Raw genomic sequence first — 20,033 nt, 5'->3', positions numbered from 1 at the left:
CTACGATGCAGGGGCCCGCAACCTGATTTCATGCCAAGTTCAGTTGTGGTTTTTATACAGATTTAGACTTTGTATACAGATTCAGATTCACTGTAAGGTGAGAGCTTGAGGGCAGCCCAGCATGTTCGTATGTGCTGGGTACGTCCCCAGGAGTGATGAAAAGGGGGCACTTCTTAAGGATACAGCCCCTTTTCTCGTGACTACGCTTCATGAGTGTCCTTATAACGGTCCCGCCGGACCTAGAGTTAACACTAGTATTAGCTGACATAACCAGCAACAGCAGCACCCTAAACTGAAACTGATCAGAGAACCTCTCTCAGTATGCTGGTATGGTATAATACAGATGTGTCTACATACAAATCTAGCCCCCTTACACGTTAAACAGCCTTTCTAGTCGCGCCATGCTCTTTAAATACGTCTTATTCGCACAGCAATGTGAATATGACTCACAAGCAGCTTCTGGTGATTAATATGGTATGCGGCATGCCTATGTTCTGTGTGCAACTGAGGGTGCATCTGCATGCAAAACATTATGTTATAGTGTCACAGCCGCTGACACTGTAATGTAGCATTACACCTGCAGTCACACAAGGAAAGTAGGCATGCTGCATATCATTTTAATCAGCAGAAGCTGCTTGTACGTTCCATATGCACCACTGTGCTAATAAGACGCATTTGAAGGTAAAAAGTTGCACCAAAACACGTTCAGCGCTACCAAGTCACACAGCGCTCACGCGTTATGTGTAACGCGACTTGTAGTGCATGGGGATAGATGTATGTGAACACATCTGTATGTTGACATGCATAATGTCGGCACACTGAATGTCAAAACTGACATGTCGTCATTTTCAAAATGTCAGCATTGTCAACACTGATATTCTAAAATGTAACCTTAATTGCTGCCTATCCTTAACCAAAACTGCAGCCTAACCTTAATTGCATGTGTCCACAGTGTGAATGTCGCCATTCACAATGTTGACACTGATATTTTAACCTAAAAATAACCCTAAATGGTTAATTCTAAACATGTCAACATCCTGAATGTCGACATTATGATTGTCAACATTTTGAATGTCAGCATTTTGTTTGGAAACCCCAATGTGCTGGGAGCCCTTGACTTGCAGAGACAGCAGCCCACCCCTGCGATCTTTGCACTTGCTATGAGCCATCCTATGATCACACAGATTCGTCGTTGCCTCAGCAGGTATAGAGTCCTCCTATGTAAATTTGTTTCTCCAGAATCAATTCCTGACCCTCTCCCTGGTTAATTCACAGCCCCCAAGATTAGTTCATGGCCCTCAATCTAGAACTGTACACTGTGCCACCTATCCCTGCCCACGTCATGGCACACACCCTCCTTGTCCTCCTCTGCTTACAGTCCGGGGAAGTCCATCATCGCAATTATAATTAATGTCTAAGGGGGCGCCTCTTAATCTGGTTCTGCCTCCAGGATCAATCAAGAGTTTACAGTCTAAATTCACTAGCACACAACTACTAGGGTCCATTTTATCAGATGCCAATCAACCTACTAGTATGTTTTTGGACTCTGAAAGAGAAAAGGGGCATTTAGATGACACACACACAAACACAGGGAGAACATAAGAACTCGACATATGTAATACATTCATTAACCTTAAAGATTTTCTAGATTACCATCTAAATTGATAACTAGGTAGCTAGATATGCAAATAGAGGAATTAAATGCCCTTTCCGTGGCTTAGATATTTTTTCCTTTATCATGTATTGTTTTACAACCAAGTAATGTTCTGGAGGAGTCGTTTACTAAAGAGAAGATATTTTGGAATAGAGCTGGTCTGGCGCCCCAATTATAGTACTAGCAATGCACACCTACCACATTACCTGTGTCCACACAAGAACAAGCGGGGACCTTTTAGTCACTAACTAACCACAATTATAAGCTACCTACTCATGCACCTTATACCAGCTACATAGTAACAAGAGGCTACACATAGTATTAGCAAATGCCTTTGTAAAATACTACAACTCCCTGGATAATCTTCCAAAAGACCCCTTAACCCGTCTGCTATCCTCAGATGACATAAATTTCTGGATTCAATCCATGTACCCTATTCATCTCCCTTTAACCTAGCAGCCCGTAAATCGCGTCATCGCCACCCTTCCCCCCCCACCACCCCCACCCCTGCTGCGGGGCCTGTGTATGTGGATGGAAGGGTGCCTCCTTTTCCGGGCCGTCCTCAAAAAATATGCAAAAATTATTTATAATCTTTAAAGGAATGGGATTGAAATACCGGCAGCGTCAGTGAGAGATCTCGATGGGTGTTGGTAAGCACACTAACCCTTCTTCAGAGGTGCCTAAACCTAGCCCCCCCTCCCCGCACCCTACACCTAACCCTCCCGGGGGGATGCCTAATCCTAACCTCCACCCTAGTGCCTAACCATAACCCCCCCTTCCCCCTAGCCTAACCCTAACCTTCTCCGGGGGGGGCGAGGGGATCCCTAAACCTAACCCCCCCTACCCTGGGCTATGTGTTATACTTACCCGTCAGTGGACGATCAGGATGGCGGGGGTCGGTCCTCCGGTGTCGGGATTAAGATAGGCATCAGCATTTCAACGCCTATCTTAAGTCCCTTGTCGGGCAGGTCCGTCGGGATTTAGACCGGCGGCATTGCGTCCGCCGGTCTATTAACTAAAAGCACAGTATCCTCTCAAGCTGCACTAACCACATAAGAAATAGAAACATGGTACTTAAACCTAATTAAAATTCTTACAATGCTTCCAACTCATCACTTACCTGTTGGAAAAACTGGGTTAGCACAAATGTTTTGGCATTGTCCATTTATCACAACTATGTATTAAAACATTTCTATTGATATTTGACCTAAGTGTTTGCCTGATCTCGTAGCCCCACTCCCTCCGAACCAACGTTGGCATACTTTCAATTTTTTCAATCTATTTGCTTTATAACAGTACAGAGTGTTTTATTTTAATTATTTCTTCCATTTGCACTAGAGTGTCATGCCATTGACTTCATCCATTGAAGTAAGAGCTTCATTCCCATTCTGATAACGATATATGGTAGACTCTTTTCACAATATATGCCATTTAATTATAGCATTTTATATTAAAGGTTATTCTCATCTCTGATAAATAGTATGGAAACCAGCGCTATAACATATAAATATGATGGACGCTTTTTAGAATATAAAAATATATAGAGATTTATTTCACTATCAAGTAGTGCACACTAAAAAATGCACTTAGTGCACACTTAAGCAGTTTCTGACATGCATGCATAAATACACATATATGATTAAAATCAAAATCCAAAAAATACACAAAAATAAAAATTAAATTAGTGCAGTTTAACTCCCAAATCGCTTAAACTGGAAATTAGGACCCCTTCCTGTATGTCCAGAGGATTAAATTAAGCAGCATAAAAGTTACCAGTCCGTGGAAATTAGTTCTCAGGATTTCCTTTTAGCATCCACCATGCAGTAATTAAAGTTATGAGATGTTATCCACCTAGAGGTCTTTAACACCTCAATCCTGCCCGGAGGGGCTTGTGAATTTGTCCAGAGTACATCTAGTCAGTCTTTGGAGTATAGAAGATGAGCCTACCAACGCGTTTCGCTGGGGTATGATTCCCCCCAGCTTCCTCAGGAGTATAAGCATAAATGTGTGGGTCCACAGTATGTCTTAAGTACCCACTCATTAGTTAAGAATTATAAACACATGTAGTCAATCGGTACACAGAAAACTGTCCATCAAATCTGTTAAAACTAATATGCAGGCAATCTTACTTATCCCCAAATATTCATACATATATTAACTGCCAAATAATGAAAACTGACTTACATAGATGAATTAGACTGCATTCTAAGTTCCTTTGTTATCGTTGTCCCAATCATGTGACCGGTCCCGTCACGTGGTTTAATTTCACCAATAATATGCGGTATACGGAAGTTCTCCCGACGGCGTGACTGGTCCGGTCACGTAGTTAAGTCAACACCAATAGAATTAGCGGTATAGCAAAACATCCCAATAATATGTTTCTAACCTTTTTAAAGTGTTACAAAGATATAGCTATGGATACAATAACAGAGGCCAATATAGGAAACTAACACTAGCGGCTTCCCAGGTATCTATACAGAAAGGGGGAGGAATAAAGTTACTTTCTGTATAGATACCAGGGAAGCCGCTACTGTGAGTTTTGATTAATTAGGTCAAGAATATCTATTTAACACCTATCCAACACAAATTTATTTGAAACACAATATACCATATAAATAGCCATTTTATGGTATACTGCCCATGAACTTGAAATGTAAACTATTAACCATAATCAAAAGGATTCATGGAACCATCGATACTAAAGGTGTGTACACACTAGATAAGTGGTCGCCAACCAGTCAGAGGCAGAGCCCAAAAATATCTGTAGGTAAGTCAAAGATCCGAAATCATGTGCACACCAAAGGCGCACATGCAAAATGGACGTGTCCAGCTAGGCCATGCACCTGGTATGATGTTTGTAGGAGCATGTAATAGCGCATGCACACAATCACTGTAGAGGTAACTATTAAAGGGAAAGAAAAAGCCAGAACAATATAAAAAAAACATTGAAAAAACAGATCCACATAAAATACACTGAAGCAAGCCAGATCCACATAAAATACACTGAAAAAGCCACATCCACATGATACAATACATTGAAAAAGCCACATCCACATGATACAATACACTGAAAAAGCAACATCCACAAAAAATATATAAACAAAAAAAAAAACAGATTCACCTTATACAATCCAACCCCCCCTGGTGTAACTCCAGCCCTCCATGTGTGACTCCAGTCCCCCTCATTTATCACTTCAACAGCCCCTCCATGTGTCACAACAGCAGCCCCTCCATGTGTCACTCCAGCAACTCCCCATGTGTCACTTGAGCAGACCCTCATGTGTCACAACAGCAGACCCTCATGTGTCACAACAGCAGACCCTCATGTGTCACAACTGCAGACCCTCATGTGCCACTCCAGTGCCCCCCTCTCTCCCCGAGCCTCTCCAGCCACCTTCCCCCATATTCCCTCCCACTCCACGGGCAACTCAGCCCCCCCAAATGTCACAAATAAAATGAAAAATCTTAAAAAACACCCACAGCTCTTACCCTGTTGCGACTGTCTGTGTCACATAGGTAGGCTCCGGCATCTGTGACCACGTCCTCCTTGTGGCTGCAGATTCAGTCCCAAGTTGAGCTCTGCCTCCTGTTTGCAGCGTGACATCACCACATCGCCCATACATGCCTCCGGAGAAGAGCAGACTGCTGCAACAAAGGACGAGCCTCCTCTGAACAGCTGTGCTCCTATCAGAGGAGCCTGCAGGGGAGCCGCATCAGAACAATGGAAGAGCTACATGTGGCTCAAGAGCCACAGGTTGGCCACTGCTGCACTAGACTATATTTTAAACGATATTACCGATAAAGACACATCGTTAAGACAATATAGTTTTTTTATCATCCAGTGTGTACGCACTATATCGCTAACGATGCGCGCTCCTGCGGGTCGTTAACGATATCCCCAGTCGTTGGTATTTGCAGTACAATCTGGGGATATCGTTAGCGATGCTATGCTGCTGAATGCAGCATGGCCCCGCTCCCCCCCTCTGCCGTTGTTCATCGTTGCCGGCATCAGCAAGTGTGTATGCACTATATCGCTAACGATGCGCGCTCCTGCGGGTAGTTAACGATATCCCCAGTCGTTGGTACTTGCAGTACAGTCCGGGGATAACGTTAGCGATGCTATGCTGCCGAATGCAGCATGGCCCCGCTCCCCCCCTCTGCCGTTGTTCATCGTTGCCGGCATCAGCAAGTGTGTATACACTTACCGATGCCGGCACCCCAGCCGGGTCCGTTGCGTCTGAAATCGCTGGGTACACACATCGTTTAATGTTTACCCAGCTTAATATTGATTATCCCAAAAATAGTTTCACGATCTGTTAGAATATTGATATATCGGAAATGCGTGGCACACGAGGAGGGGAAGCAAAGGCACTGCTATGTTTATACACTAGGAGGGCTATTTACTTTACATTACAAGGTGGCTGCTCCTCTCTGCAGCTAACAGGTATGCACTGTGACTGTGGGACAGACAGCGCTGCATTTACATTACTCCCAGCCCCTGTGAACCCATGGCTCTTTTCCCAGTGTGTGTCATACTTGCCTACTCTCCCGGGACGGCCGTGAGCCGCCCAAAAATTGTGTGGCTCTCCCAGCCCCCCGGAACAGCAGGCAAGTCTCTCGGCTGTCTCCCACAGACAGAGCATAATTATTAGTTGAGAAAAGGGTTGAGACAAACTGTCCCATCTAAGTATCCAAATGTAGATGGAGCTTTAGAAGTCACTTATCAGTCAAACATTCAGGGCATCTTCAGGGTAGAATAGAACTCTGTCAATAGATTGAGGTCAGTGGATGCTGAGGCACTGGCTAGTATCAGAGCCAGATTTACACACACATATATAAACCTGCCCCACTTACACAGATCTCCCCCCTCATACAGATTTTCCCCGCCACATACGTAGATTCCCCGTAGCACAGATCCCCCTCACACTTGTCTCCCACTAGTACAGAAGATTCCCCCTAGGACAAAAGATTTCCCACACACACTCACACAGATCTCCCCCTAACAGCAGACCCTCCTCACCTTTTTCTCCTTTGTGTATTTCCTCTGTCTGCATATGCCAATTTCCTTCCCTCCTCAGTGCTTCTGCTGTGCTCCAATGCCTGAGTACTTCCTGGACTGGTCACCTGATTGTCAGAGGTGTCCATCAGAGCTCAAGGCACGCCCCCTCAAAATGAGCTATGCCTCCATTAGCTCTTTTTCTATGTGTTTTATTGGCTGCTTCGTGGCCCAGCCCCCAGCTTCAGGCAGTGTTTGAACTATCAGAGGTGAGGCTGAGCTCTAACTGCCTCATCACTCCCTGTATTTCCAGGGAGTGCTGGAATTTTGGTGAGTTTTGCATATAAAAAGGATAAGAATATTACAAAGAAGATATTTATAAGTTATAAATATCTTCTTTGTATAATTCTAATACATTTTATAGTAATAAATCTGCAGTCTGACGGTGGAGTATGACAGAGGAGGCTCTACCCTGTTTGCACGTCCCTTATAGATTGATCCCTAAAGTAAGCACTCAGCCGTGTTTCTTTAAGAATTATAAGTTTATTCTTCTGCAGAAAGCGCCACGCTATTAATTTATCTAGTTTATGTAGTAGTGAATAATATATGGACAACAGACAGCCCTTTTGCAAGCTTGAAAAGGTCATTGTGTGCAATACTAATATTTGGAGGAAACGAAAGACCAGAACTAGATTCAATATGACATGCTTTGTCTTGTGAGAGAGGCATGATTGCCACATCTGGGATTTATGGAGTAGATGTGGAACTTGCTTATAGTATATGCTACCTACATTCAGTAGAAAGTAAAATAGACATAGAGCGGTTTGAAGAAATGTAGTACAGGTTGAGTCTCCCATATCCAAATATTCCGAAATACGGAATATTCCGAAATACGGAATATTTTCAGCATGACTGAGATAATGAAACCTTTGATTTTTGATGGTTTAAAGTACATAAACTTTGTCTAAGGCACAAATTATTAAAAAGATTGTATAAAATAACCTTCAGGCTGTGTGTATAAGGTGTATATGAAAAATAAATGAATTTCATGTATGTACACAAACTTTTTTTGATGCACAAAATTATAAAAAATATTGTCTAAAATGACCTGCAGGCTGTGTGTATAAGGTGTATATAACACATAAATGCATTCTGTGTGTATATTTGGGTCCCATTTCCAAGACATTTCATTATAATATGCAATTATTCCAAAATATGGAATATTCCGATATCCAAAATACCCCTGGTCCCAAGCATTTTGGATATGGGAGACTCAACCTGTATATGGAATTACAGTGGTCAGAATGTCATAATTAGTTCATAATAAGGAACATAAATAAAGATGGTAATATTTTTATCATGCATATTATAAAGAGATTAAAACAATTAGTCCAACTGGACATGTGTTGAATTTTGAATAAATGGAACAAAAATGTAAAATGAATAGAGCTATCAATATAAATCAGGATTTCTCCAACTTTTTCTTATGTCCTGCATTATGTGACTGAAAGTTTGCGCCCTACAGTATATCACATAAAATGTGTTCATTAAAAAGCCAGAAATACAAGCAAATGTAAATTAGTAACTAAAGCAGGTTGTGTGCAGGTCTGCTCAAGCATGTCCCATATTTACATCCAGCATGCATCACATGCACACATAGATTTACCTATTTATTTTGGACATTTACTATTAGGCTTCAGTAGTACTTACAAGTGATGTCTCAACTAGCAGGTACATCTTTTTATATCAAGTACAGATAACATACTGGAACCCGACATCAGCCCCTATGGCGGTTATATTTACTAGGGGGCTGATTCAGATTTGGGAATAGAGTAAAGCTGGGTACACACGTAAAGATTTTCTGTCCAACCATCCAACTAGTTGATTGGTTGGAATGAAAATCTCTTAAAGCTGGGCATCCACTATACAATTTTCTGTCAGATATCTGTCCAATCTGGCTGGTTGGAATGAAAACCTGGTAATGTATGGGAGCAAATGACAATAGTCTATTTGCTCATAAACACTGGAAAATAGCCAAAAATGTTTTTTTCAGACACATTGGTTAACTTTAACAAATTTGAACAATTGTTTTCTGTCCATTTTCCAATGTTTAAGACAATATGATCGACTGTCATTTGCTCCCATACATTACCAGGTTTTCATTCCAACCAGCCAAATTGGACAGATATCTGACAGAAAATTGTATAGTGGATGCCCAGCTTAAGGTATGAAAGCAAATGACAATCAGTAATTTGCTCCCAAATGCTGGGAAATGGACAAAAACTGTTGTTTGAACAAATTGTTTAGATCAAACATTTAACAAACTTGTCTGACGACCATTTTCATCTGTTTTCTGGCATTTAGGAGCAAATTGCTGATCATCAGTTACTCCCATACGTTACCAGATTTTCATTGCAACCAATCAACTAGTTGGATGGTTGGACAGAAAATCTTTACGTGTGTAGCCAGCCTTATGAAAGAGCAAATAACTGTGCATCTTGGTAAAACAGATTTAAAATGTGCTGAGAGATTTAGATTTGGTAGGGGTGTGTCCAAATTAACATCTACTTTATATTGCAGTGTAAAAATAAAGCTGTCCAGTATTTGTGGGCTACATGCAAAAGCAGCCACTATTTAGCCCACATGCAAAAAAAAAATATGTATTTGCACCCTTTGTAGTGCAACATGGTCTCTCTATGTACATAGTTACTTGCTTTATCTTACTATATTCCCAAATCTGAATAAGGCCATAAGTACCCCATTATATGTAAATATTTACCAAGTACATTGTAAGCTTTATATATTTATACAAAATGCCTTTAAATAGTAAAAATACCCCCTCAGATAGTTTTGTAAATATTGTAATAACATTTAATTTTAAGTTAAATTTAGCTGGCTGATATTCCCCTTGGATCTCTCTGAGACACCCTGGAAGTTAGTTGTAATTGAGGTTTAGAAATGTTTATCTAAATTGTTGTTTACATTGTGTGATTTTGCTGAAATTAACAATCCTCTGCAGAATATTGAAATTAGGCTCATTTTAGGGCAGTAAACAACACAGCATTTTTTGTTTGCACATTAAAAACAGAAGACAGCAAAGGGAAAGTTATATCTGAATGGTTTTTTAATCTTCTGAATGGCGGAGCAGTGCTGGCTGAGTATTACGCAGTTGTGCATGTGCTGTTCTGTGCACAGCGTGAAAACAATCATACCTGCATATGTCCCTCTTCCCAGTCATAGAGTTTAAGTATTTATACTAGAAATCACTCAAGTACATATTATCGTGTAATTTTATTTTTGCAGACATGGGCATCATTTGGTGCTGCTTCTTTCACAACGCAGGAATATTTGGAAGGTAAGTGACGATTGTGGTTTTGCTGAAGACTGAAAACCTGCTGAGCTGCCTGAAATGTGAATCATAAACATTGAAAATAGCAAAAAATCAGATCCTCCACTCGGCACCACAGAAGAGAAAATGAGCTACCTGGAGGATCGTCTGCTTTCTCTTTCCTCGGCCTTTCAGTCCCAGTCTTTTCCTGCCAAGCAGCCATTTAATAAAATGAAATTTCTAATTAAAGCTGGCATATACTGCACAACACAGTTGTCAGCTATAAAACAGGAGGGCGGGCGAAGATTAGGGATAATACAGTTTAGAAACCTTTAGCTTCATCCTTTCTTTTTAACTCCATGAATAATTAGTGGTGATTTGCCAAATTTAGAATGTGCGTGCACTCCACAGCTCTTGGCTTCATCACAGGATGATTATATCTAATTGATAATTTGAACAGAGTGTTAAGTGCATCTGTATAACCCCATAAGTAATGAGAACCTCACAAGCATTGAAGGAAATTTAATTTGAACTTGTAGCACTGTCTATGCAGAACAAAAAACAGCTACATAACATAAATAAAACATATATAAATAACAAGAATATTACCAGTGCAACAAACAATTCCCAATACAGTGTTACAGGTTCATATTTATTTACAACGGGCTGTGCGTAATAAATTTTAAAGACAGACTCCCATTTTATTTGTATTGTGTAAATGGTAAGGGGCAGTGTATCAATATAGTCTTGTTGTATGACTTTGTCTAGTTTCTATAATGGTGCTAGTAAATCAGCTTGCAGTTACAGTGACCTTTGCATCTCCTCTCTTACACATAACGTAATCTCTTTGTTCCCATACTCGATCCTCAAGGCACCCTGATTTTAAGGATAACCATGCTTGGGCACAGGTGACTTAATTACTACCTCAGTCAGTTTGACTTAACCATCTGTGCTCAATAATGGATATCCTTAAAACCTGGACCATTCCTGGTGCCTTGAGGACTGAGTTTGGGAACCTCTGGCTTGAGGTTATGGCCTATTGGCATGGAAACATCTGTGACATCATTGAGGTGGCATATGCTGTAAATGTGTGGTGGTTACTAATTACCATGGCCTCTCTTAGATAGTCTGGTGATGGAAGATTATGGTGATGGTGGATGGGACTCTATCCTCATCCATTTCCCCAAATGAACCACATTAAAGGCTAGGAAAAGTGGCTGTGGGAACCAATAACTTCCTGTATGTATGCATGGTCACAACCCCTTCTAGGCTGCATACACAGCATTGACTTTTGGTGAAGCTGCATACACAGCACTGACTTTTGGTGAAGCTGCATACACAGCCTTGCGCATGCAACCTCCAAGTTTACTCTTGACGACTCATATTTAGGGCAAGGTAATAATTTCTTTTTACTGCCATGCACGATTATCTCCCCAAATTGGGCAATGGCTGTGACGAAGACAGCTAAACTACCTTTAGCTCTGAAATTGCACTGTGCACCAATTATCAGCACTTATAGTCATCTATAACCATAGTATAAGCATTTTCATGCTGCTTCCAGGATCTCTCAATGCAAATGAGTTTATAGCCCTACATTATTCCTGAACAGAAGACTCAGAGATCCCACATTACTCTGAGGATTGCTAGGATTTTGAAAGGTGGAATTCATCATGCACTCATAGTGCAACAGGTGGCTAGCAGCTGGAGGTCTTTGTGCAGGAGGTGGTTGGCAGTGTGTGTGTGTGTGTGGGAAGGAAGGAAGGTTGGGCTTTTATGCATCAGATTGACTATCAGTTGGTGAAGGGGATGCCATTTTTATGCTCTGATGGTAAACAGGATTAGAGTAACAGGAAATAGCATTGGCAGGTGACTGGTATAACATGGCTGTGCAGGTACAAGACTGAAAAAAGTCTGACCTAATGTTCCAGTTGTTTATTTATTGCCCTGAGGTTCTGTCTGGAACCTCCTGTCTGGAGGCTCCAGTTGCTGCTTCCCGTTCAAAGATTCCAGTTGCTGCTTCCTGTTCTGAGGTTCCAGTGGCTGCTTCCTGTTCTGAGATTCCATATGCTGTATAATAACCTTAAGTTACAGTTGCTGCCTATTGTCCTGAGGTTCCAGTTGCTGCCTCCTGTTCTGAGGTTCCAGTAGATGCTTCCTGCTCTGAGTTTTCAGTTGCTGGAGCATATCCCGAGGTTGCAATTGTTGTCTCATATACTCAGCTTCCAGTCATTGCATCCTGACCTGAGAGCCCAATTGTTGCTCCATGTCCTGGGGTTCCAGTCATTACCTCCTGTCCTTAGGTCCTAGTTGCTGTCTATAGTTTTGAGGTTCCAGACACTGATTCCTGTCCTGAGTTCCCAGGGAGTTGAATGCCTGTCCCGAGGTTACGGAGATGGCTGCCCGACTCTATAATACTTGATTTTTATATTCTGGATGGTTTCTCGAAGAGGATTTACAGATAAAGGGAATGCTTGGGAACCTACATCAGTAATTGGTCCTTCAGATAAAGCTCATGACCTGCATCATGAGAAGCCTGGGAGTATGATCCTATACATATTAACATAAGAGCTATGAATTTAGTTTTCTCTTCTCTTAGCATGATCAGTGTGCATTTCTTTAGCAATAAGTTTTTTTATTCTTGGATCCCCTGTCTTCATCTGGCACCTGTCCTTGTCACTAACTGGCACTAATTTGTTTCCAATCTACTCAATTTATCTATTATTCATGTGCAAGTCTGCTTCTTCAGTTCTGTATCTCATTATTCTAATGACACGCCATTCCTGTTTCCTGTTGCTCCAATCCTGTTAGCAGTGCATTATCTGTATATCTAGTTACTTACATTTTTACCTGTATAAGCAGTCTCTGCTGTTTCAGTGATACTCCAGTCTTGCTCATCATGGATGCTGCATTATTGCCTATTCAGTCTGGCTACCAGCCATCCTCTGAGCATTGTATACAATAACTTATTTTACATGTGACAGTTTGCAATGCAAAGGTACCAGTACTGTGTTTAATGGGGTATTCATCAAAGTTTGGAGAGAATTAACTTATAAATTGTCCCACTTATGGGCTGATGCAGAGTAGAGGTCAAGTCCTTTTTTACTCCGTATCTATTGTGTTTTCACTCTGCACATGCTTCGGAACCAGGTGTACACAAGTACGGTCGATGCAGAGCCATATGCATATCCGTTGCATTTCCACTTGTGACTGAAGGGCTGTTACTGGTCTGTAATGAGGCTGTCTCCCATAGGCAGGTATTCACTGAGGTCGTATTGACAGAATTGCTGGCTACGCAGAGTTGTGTGGAAGCGCTAATGCACCTGTTTTCACACTAATCTTTTGCACTTACAGTAATATAGTATTGGTGTAAGTGTGTACTGATGGTGGTGACTGGTATCAAACCAAGCATATGGATAGGTGCAGTCTGGCCAGAGAAGTGTCTACAACTCTGCATACGAGCAAATATACTCAATTATGGCCGACTGGCATTCAACCCTACTTCGACCCCTTAGAGATCATTGAGAAAATTTGGGGACAACAAGGTTAGCTGTCACATCTTCACCTCTGGACTCTATTCATTGATATTCCACCCATCTCCACCCTTTCCAATCCTACTATCGCAACACATACACTCATTTTGTCCAATCAAAATCAGATCAGGATCACTTGGATTTTGAATGAGAAGACCTACATCTCTGGCCGACAGAAGATTTATTTGACGTGTCAGCCCCTGACCATTTTGTTATTCGCCCAGAGTGCTGAACAAAATGAGTGTGAACAGCATATGTATCACTGCATAGGGATCAATTGTTTAACTTTGCCTGATTGCGTTCCAAACTGAGCAAGTGCAATACACGGGTATATTCCTGTGGACAAGCCTTAGTAAAGGACAAAACAGGCAGCAGGTAAAGGATTGCTTTTTAAGCATAAGACAAAGGGATGACACACACGGCCTGAATTCCAAGGATGTCTGATCTATACTGCTTTTTTTTTTTTTTTTAAAGAAAATCAGTTGATTAAATTAAATAAAACTAGATGTTTAGTGCTAACAAATATTTATTTACAGGAAAAAAACACCATTTTAATTCTAAGGACAAAATATAAATGGAAGATTATATGTTAATGACATGTGTGTCGGTTCTAAATATAGCAGTGTAAGTTAATAATTGAAGTTGCAGATATGAAGTTGTTCTACAGTCCTTTACATCCCTTAATTATTATAATTTATATGGCGCCACAAGTGTTCCGCAGCGCCTTACAAAGTACATAAACAAATAAGATACCAGCGACTTACAATACAATACAAAGCAGGACACGGACATGGATAATAAACATTGTTATATTAGCGATCTGTACACCCACATAAGCAGCCAAGTGTTAGTTGCATCCCTTAATAAATTCATCCCAATTTATTCTCGGTGACCTCATAATCAGAATCCTATTTTACACGTGCCTGTTCTACATTAAGTAGTCATAATCTCAGCAGGATTACCTGTAGTCATATACATATATGTATATCTTCATTGAGTTACAACTACAATATAGGGGACAATTGAGCACATAACTGAGAATATAGATGTGCCTGTCTATTCAGCAGCACTGTGTGTTAACATGTTACATTTGTCTTTGTCATACAGAGACTTTGTCCTTCACGCTCCTGCATCTGTGAGATATGTACAAATAATGCAAACCACTGTTTTTCTAACTCTTTTGTGAGTCTCTTAGGATGGGTTTATAATACCTGGTTCATTTCATACACAGGTGTGTCTACCGCTGTCCTTTCAAGCGTCCACTACAGAGGTGACATGGAAAGGAAGCGCACTGATTCCCTGGGAATATTTCCCTCCTTCCGTAGACCGATTTAATGCCTTTGCAATATATGGTTCTGGCTTGAAGAGAACCTATGAGGCACTTTATCCTGTACCTGAAAAGGAAGTACAAGCGGGTCAGCAACCTGATTTGTAAGTGTAAAATAATTGTGTTGCAAGTATTGATGTGGACAACTTTTTTATTATGTAAAAAGGAATGATTGATCTCTCTCCACAATAGACTGAAGGCAATTCTAGTAACAAGGGAAACAAAAGAGACTGCTGGAGCTGAAATGCAGTTACCGTTCAGGCTTTTGATTACTAATTGTAGGCATTTGACAAAGTTGTTTGCGATAGTCATGATTTGAACAGAATTGTTTACTGCTAAAAGCAGTTTGTAAAGAAGTTTTGAAAGCCAGTTACAACATTTATTTTGCAGACACCATAAGTTCTGAAGCAATGATACAATAATTGTTCCTCTACAATTAAGCGATAGCTAGTAGGATGGAGAATAAACAACATATGTACTTGGAATAGATAAATTATAGCAAATTCCGGAATTTAAAAAGTTAGAAATATTGTCAGAATATACTAGATTTCTACAGATTTGTAATCTTTCAATGGGGTTAGTTGCCTACATGCACAGTTTATATATATATACATATATATATATATATATACACACTGATGTTCAAAAGTTTGGGGTCACTTAGAAATGTCCTTATTATTGAAAAAAAGCATTGTTTTTTTAATGAAGATAACATTAAATTAATCAGAAATACACTCTATACATTGTTAATGTGGTAAATGATTATACTAGCTGCAAACATCTGGTTTTTAAAGGAATATCTACATAGGTGTATAGAGGCCCATGTCCAGCAACCATCACTCCAGTGTTCTAATGGTACATTGTGTTTGCTAAGCGCATTAGAATACTAATGGATGATTAGAAAACCCTTGTGCAATTATGTTAGCACAGCTGAAAATGGGTTTGCTCTTAGAGAAGCTATACAACTGATCTTCCTTTAAGCTAGTTGAGTATCTGGAGCATCATATTTGTGGGTTCGATTATATTCTCCAAATGGCCAGAAAAAGAGAACTTTCAACTCGACAGTCTATTCTTGTTCTTAGAAATGAAGGCTACTCCATGCGAGAAATTGCCAAGAAACTGAACGTTTCCTAAAACGGCGTGTACTACTCCCTTCAGAGAACAGCACAAATAGGCTCTTCCAGAGTAGAAAGAGAAGTGGGAGGCCCCAGTGCACAACTGTGCAAGAAGACAAGTACATTAGAGTCTCTAGTTTGAGAAATAGATGCCTCACAAGTCCTCAACTGGCAGCTTCATTAAATGGTACCCACAAAATGCCAGTGTCAACGTCTACAGTGAAGAGGCGACTCCGGGATGCTGGCCTTCTAGGCAGAGTGGCAAAGAAAAAGCCATATGTGAGACTGGCCAATAAAAGGAAAAGATTAATATGGGCAAAAGAACACAGACATTGGACAGAGGAAGATTGGAAAAAAGTGTTTTGGACAGACGAATCGAAGTTTGAGGTGTTTGGATCATACAGAAGAACATTTGTGAGATGCAGAACAAGTGAAAAGATGCTGGAAGAGTGTCCGACGCCATCTGTCAAGCATGGCGGAGGTAATGTGAAGGTTTGGGGCTGCTTTGGTGCTGGTAAAGTGGGAGATTTGTAAAAGGTAAAAGGGATTTTGAATAAGGAAGACTATCACTCCATTTTGCAATGCTATGTCATTAGAGCCAATTTCCACCTCCAACAGGACAATGACCCAAAGCACACCTCCAAATTATGCAAAAACTATGTAGGGAAGAAGCAGGCAGCTGGTATTCTGTCTGTAATGGAGTGGCCAGCGCAGTCACCAGATCTCAACCCCATTGAGCTGTTGTAGGAGCAGCTTGACCGTATGATACGCAAGAAGTGCCCATCAAGCCAATCCAACTTGTGGGAGGTGCTTGAGGAAGTGTGGGGTGAAACTTCTTCAGATTACCTCAACAAAAGAACAGCTAGAATGCCAAAGGTCTGCAATGCTGTAATTGCTGCAAAAGGAGCATTCTTTGACAAAAGCAAAGTATGAAGGACAAAATTATTACCTCAAATAAAAATCATTATTTCTAACCTTGCCAATGTCTTGACTATATGTTCTATTCATTTTGCAACTCATTTGATAAATAAAAGTCAGTTTTCATGTAAAACACGAAATTGTCTGGGTGACACCACACTTTTGAACGGTAGTATATATATATATATATATATATATATATATGTGTGTGTGTGTGTGTGTGTATTTTAAAATCACAAATGATGTGGGTAAATAAGGCATAGGCTGTGTATAATTCAGTAGATATAGGGCGCACATTTGTGAGTAGTATAAAAGCAATAATTTTACTTATAATAAAAATCACGTGCATTGTGTTGCTGAACTGATGTGTGTATTGACAACTCCTTAAGTAGCACTTAATCATCTTCCTGGAGAAGGCAGCCTTTGCACAATGCTGTAATAGTGACAAATTAGTTATATGTAACATATTCAAAAGTTGTGCCCTTTTCTTATGGGACATAAAGCCAGCATCACATTTCTGAAGAAAATGAAATCTATCCACAGAGAGGAGGGCGGAGAAGCAGATAGAGGAGTTTCCTTACTGTTTTATCTTATTCTTGCATAACACCTTTCCACCATTCCAAGCCTAAAGGGCCACATATGTAAGATAGACTCAAATCGAAATTTGATGCATTTTGGTACACATGTGCAGCCTGAAAATATAGTTATGGCCAACAGTAAATGAAGCCCCTTTTGAAACTCACAAATCTCCCAGAGGCCACCCGCTGCCGCCGACTTCCTTAGTGAAGTGGACTTTCCAGGCGGCTCGATGATGCAATTTGTGCAGAATTGTGGCCCCATCACACTTGCAATGCTGCTAATCTCAGCACTGTATAGTGGGGGAGTCACGCACCATGCACCACCCCATTTGGCTCCATTATGACCCCCCACACATCTCTGACCTGGCTGCAACGAAAAATCGGCAAATAGTAATGCATATACTCCCTAGTTTAAAGGCAGCAACGTTTTCTTTGTGTCATATGTATATATATAGAGGTTGAGTCTCCCATATCCAAAATGCTTGGGACCAGGGGTATTTTGGATAACGGAATATTCCGTATTTTGGAATAATTGCATATCATTATGAAATATCTTGGGAATGGGACCCCAATATACATACAAAATGCATTTATGTGTTATATACACCTTATACACACAGCCTGCAGGTAAGTTTATACTATATTTTCAATAATTTTGTGGCTCAAGCATAGTGTGTGTACATACATGAAATAAATGTATGTTTCATTTACACCCTATACACACAGCCTGAAGGTAATTTTATACTATATTTTTAATAATGTGTACCTTAGACAAAGTTTGTGTACATTGAACCATCAAACATCTAAGGTTTTATTATCTAAGTCATGCCAAAAATATTCCGTATTTCGGAATATTTGGATATGGGAGACTCAACCTGTGTGTATATATATATATATATATATATATATATATATATATATACTGTATATATGTGTGTGTAAGGCTCATGTGCAAGGCTCATGGATTGCAAATTAACAAAAGTGTGAGAAAAACATTAACGTGACATTGTTTATAAAATTGTAAGTATTCTGCTGTGTATTTAATACATAGAAAATATTTTACCATCTAGCTGTTAACTACGTATTGCCAACTAATTTTGCAGAATGAAAACTGATTTGTAGCATAGATGTTAGGTATCATTTCTTATATAGAGCAAATATGAAATGAAGAGCCTGTGACTTGAATAACTTTCATGTGCTGAATTTTCCAAACCAGTCACACCTACTATGAAAGTGAAATAATTGTATATGTGAAAAAAGGGGAATCCACTTATCAACGTATTTCACAGAATTAGAACTGCCTATTCTCTCCTTTATTTCATAGTCATCGCTTGGAGTGCTTCAGGCCTTTTAACTTCTCTGTGTTGATGGGCGAAGAATGGAAGGAGCCTGAATCCAGCCTCTGGAAAATGTAACTTGTTTGAAGATCTGCATTTATGCTATAAATGTCTTCTAATTATTCAAATCAGATTCTTTTGCAGTATCAGCAGAGAAAATCACACAGTAGCATAGCATTGAATGTTTTAATACTTTTTACTGCAGTCTGGAGCAGCTCTGTATTAAAATTTTCCAGCTGTAGAAAAACAATCACACCACCTTATCACCTTGCTTCAGATGGGAAACCTCTTCTCTGCCCCATTGGTAAATCCGATACTACAGTATGTCACTCATATTTATGGTTCTGGAATCTTTCTGTGAAATTCTAATGTTAAAGGGACGGCCCACAGTACTTATTAAAATATAAATAAAACAAGGTATGGTATGTACAGTATATGTGTTTTTCAGAGTAATAGAAGGATAGCCTTATTTATTTTTTCTTATTACCAGTTATTTATATAGCGCGCATATATTCTGCAGCGCTTTACAGAGAATATTTGGCCATTCACATCAGTCCCTGCCCCGGTGGAGTTTACAATCTATATTCCCTATCACATGCGCACACGCATACATACTAGGGTTAATTTTTTGTGTTGGGAGCCAATTAACCTACCAGTATATTTTTGGAGTGTGTGAGGATAGTCACACAAGCACAGGGAGAATATACAAACTCCGCACAATTAGGGCCGTGGTGGGAATCATGACCTCAGTCCTGTGAGGCAGTAATGCTAACCATTGCACCGTCTGTGCTGCCCAAGGCTTTAAGGGGCCCATACATTTGCGACTGATTGCCACAATTCCCCGTTCTGCCTTAAGGTGCCCATACATTTGCGAATGATTGCCACAATTCCCTGTTCTGCCTTAAGGGGCCCATACATTTGCGACTGATTGCCACAATTCCCCGTTCTGCCTTAAGGGGCCCATACTTTTGCGACTGATTGCCAAAATTCCCCGTTCTGCCGGGGTCATGTTCAGCGAATCTGGCATATTCAACATTTTGGACAATCTCGATTCCCTGATCCCGACCCGTAAGTGGTCGGAATCGGCGAGTCAGGGATTTTTACATGTTGAATCTCCCCGATCCGCTGACGGATCACCAGGCATCAGTGGCCACTGATTTACCTAAAGAGCCCAACCAGTACGTCAGCATTCATCCACATTCCATATGTTAATGAATATCCATGGATAAAAAATTTAGTTGAAGAGAATT

General features: G+C 40.4%; 1 protein-coding gene across 1 annotated transcript in view; it reads left to right on the top strand.

Annotated features, from left to right (window-relative positions):
• The window catches only part of LOC148519769 (UPF0462 protein C4orf33 homolog), a 67,079-nt gene extending 47,885 nt beyond the window's left edge, over positions 1 to 19,194 (top strand). The window contains exons 4-6 of the mRNA XM_088476099.1: positions 9,954 to 10,005; positions 14,740 to 14,939; positions 18,771 to 19,194. Of these exons, the coding sequence (XP_088332225.1) occupies positions 9,954 to 10,005; positions 14,740 to 14,939; positions 18,771 to 18,861 (343 nt within the window). The 3' untranslated portion in view covers positions 18,862 to 19,194. The remainder of the gene's footprint in view (positions 1 to 9,953; positions 10,006 to 14,739; positions 14,940 to 18,770) is intronic.
• The last annotated feature ends 839 nt before the right edge of the window (positions 19,195 to 20,033 follow it).

Source organism: Taudactylus pleione, unplaced genomic scaffold (genome assembly GCF_031769625.1).
Source record: "Taudactylus pleione unplaced genomic scaffold, aTauple2 ptg000183l, whole genome shotgun sequence".
NCBI lineage: Eukaryota > Metazoa > Chordata > Amphibia > Anura > Myobatrachidae > Taudactylus > Taudactylus pleione.
The sequence above is the reverse complement of the archived record's forward strand: the minus strand, read 5'-3'. Positions and strand labels throughout refer to the sequence as shown.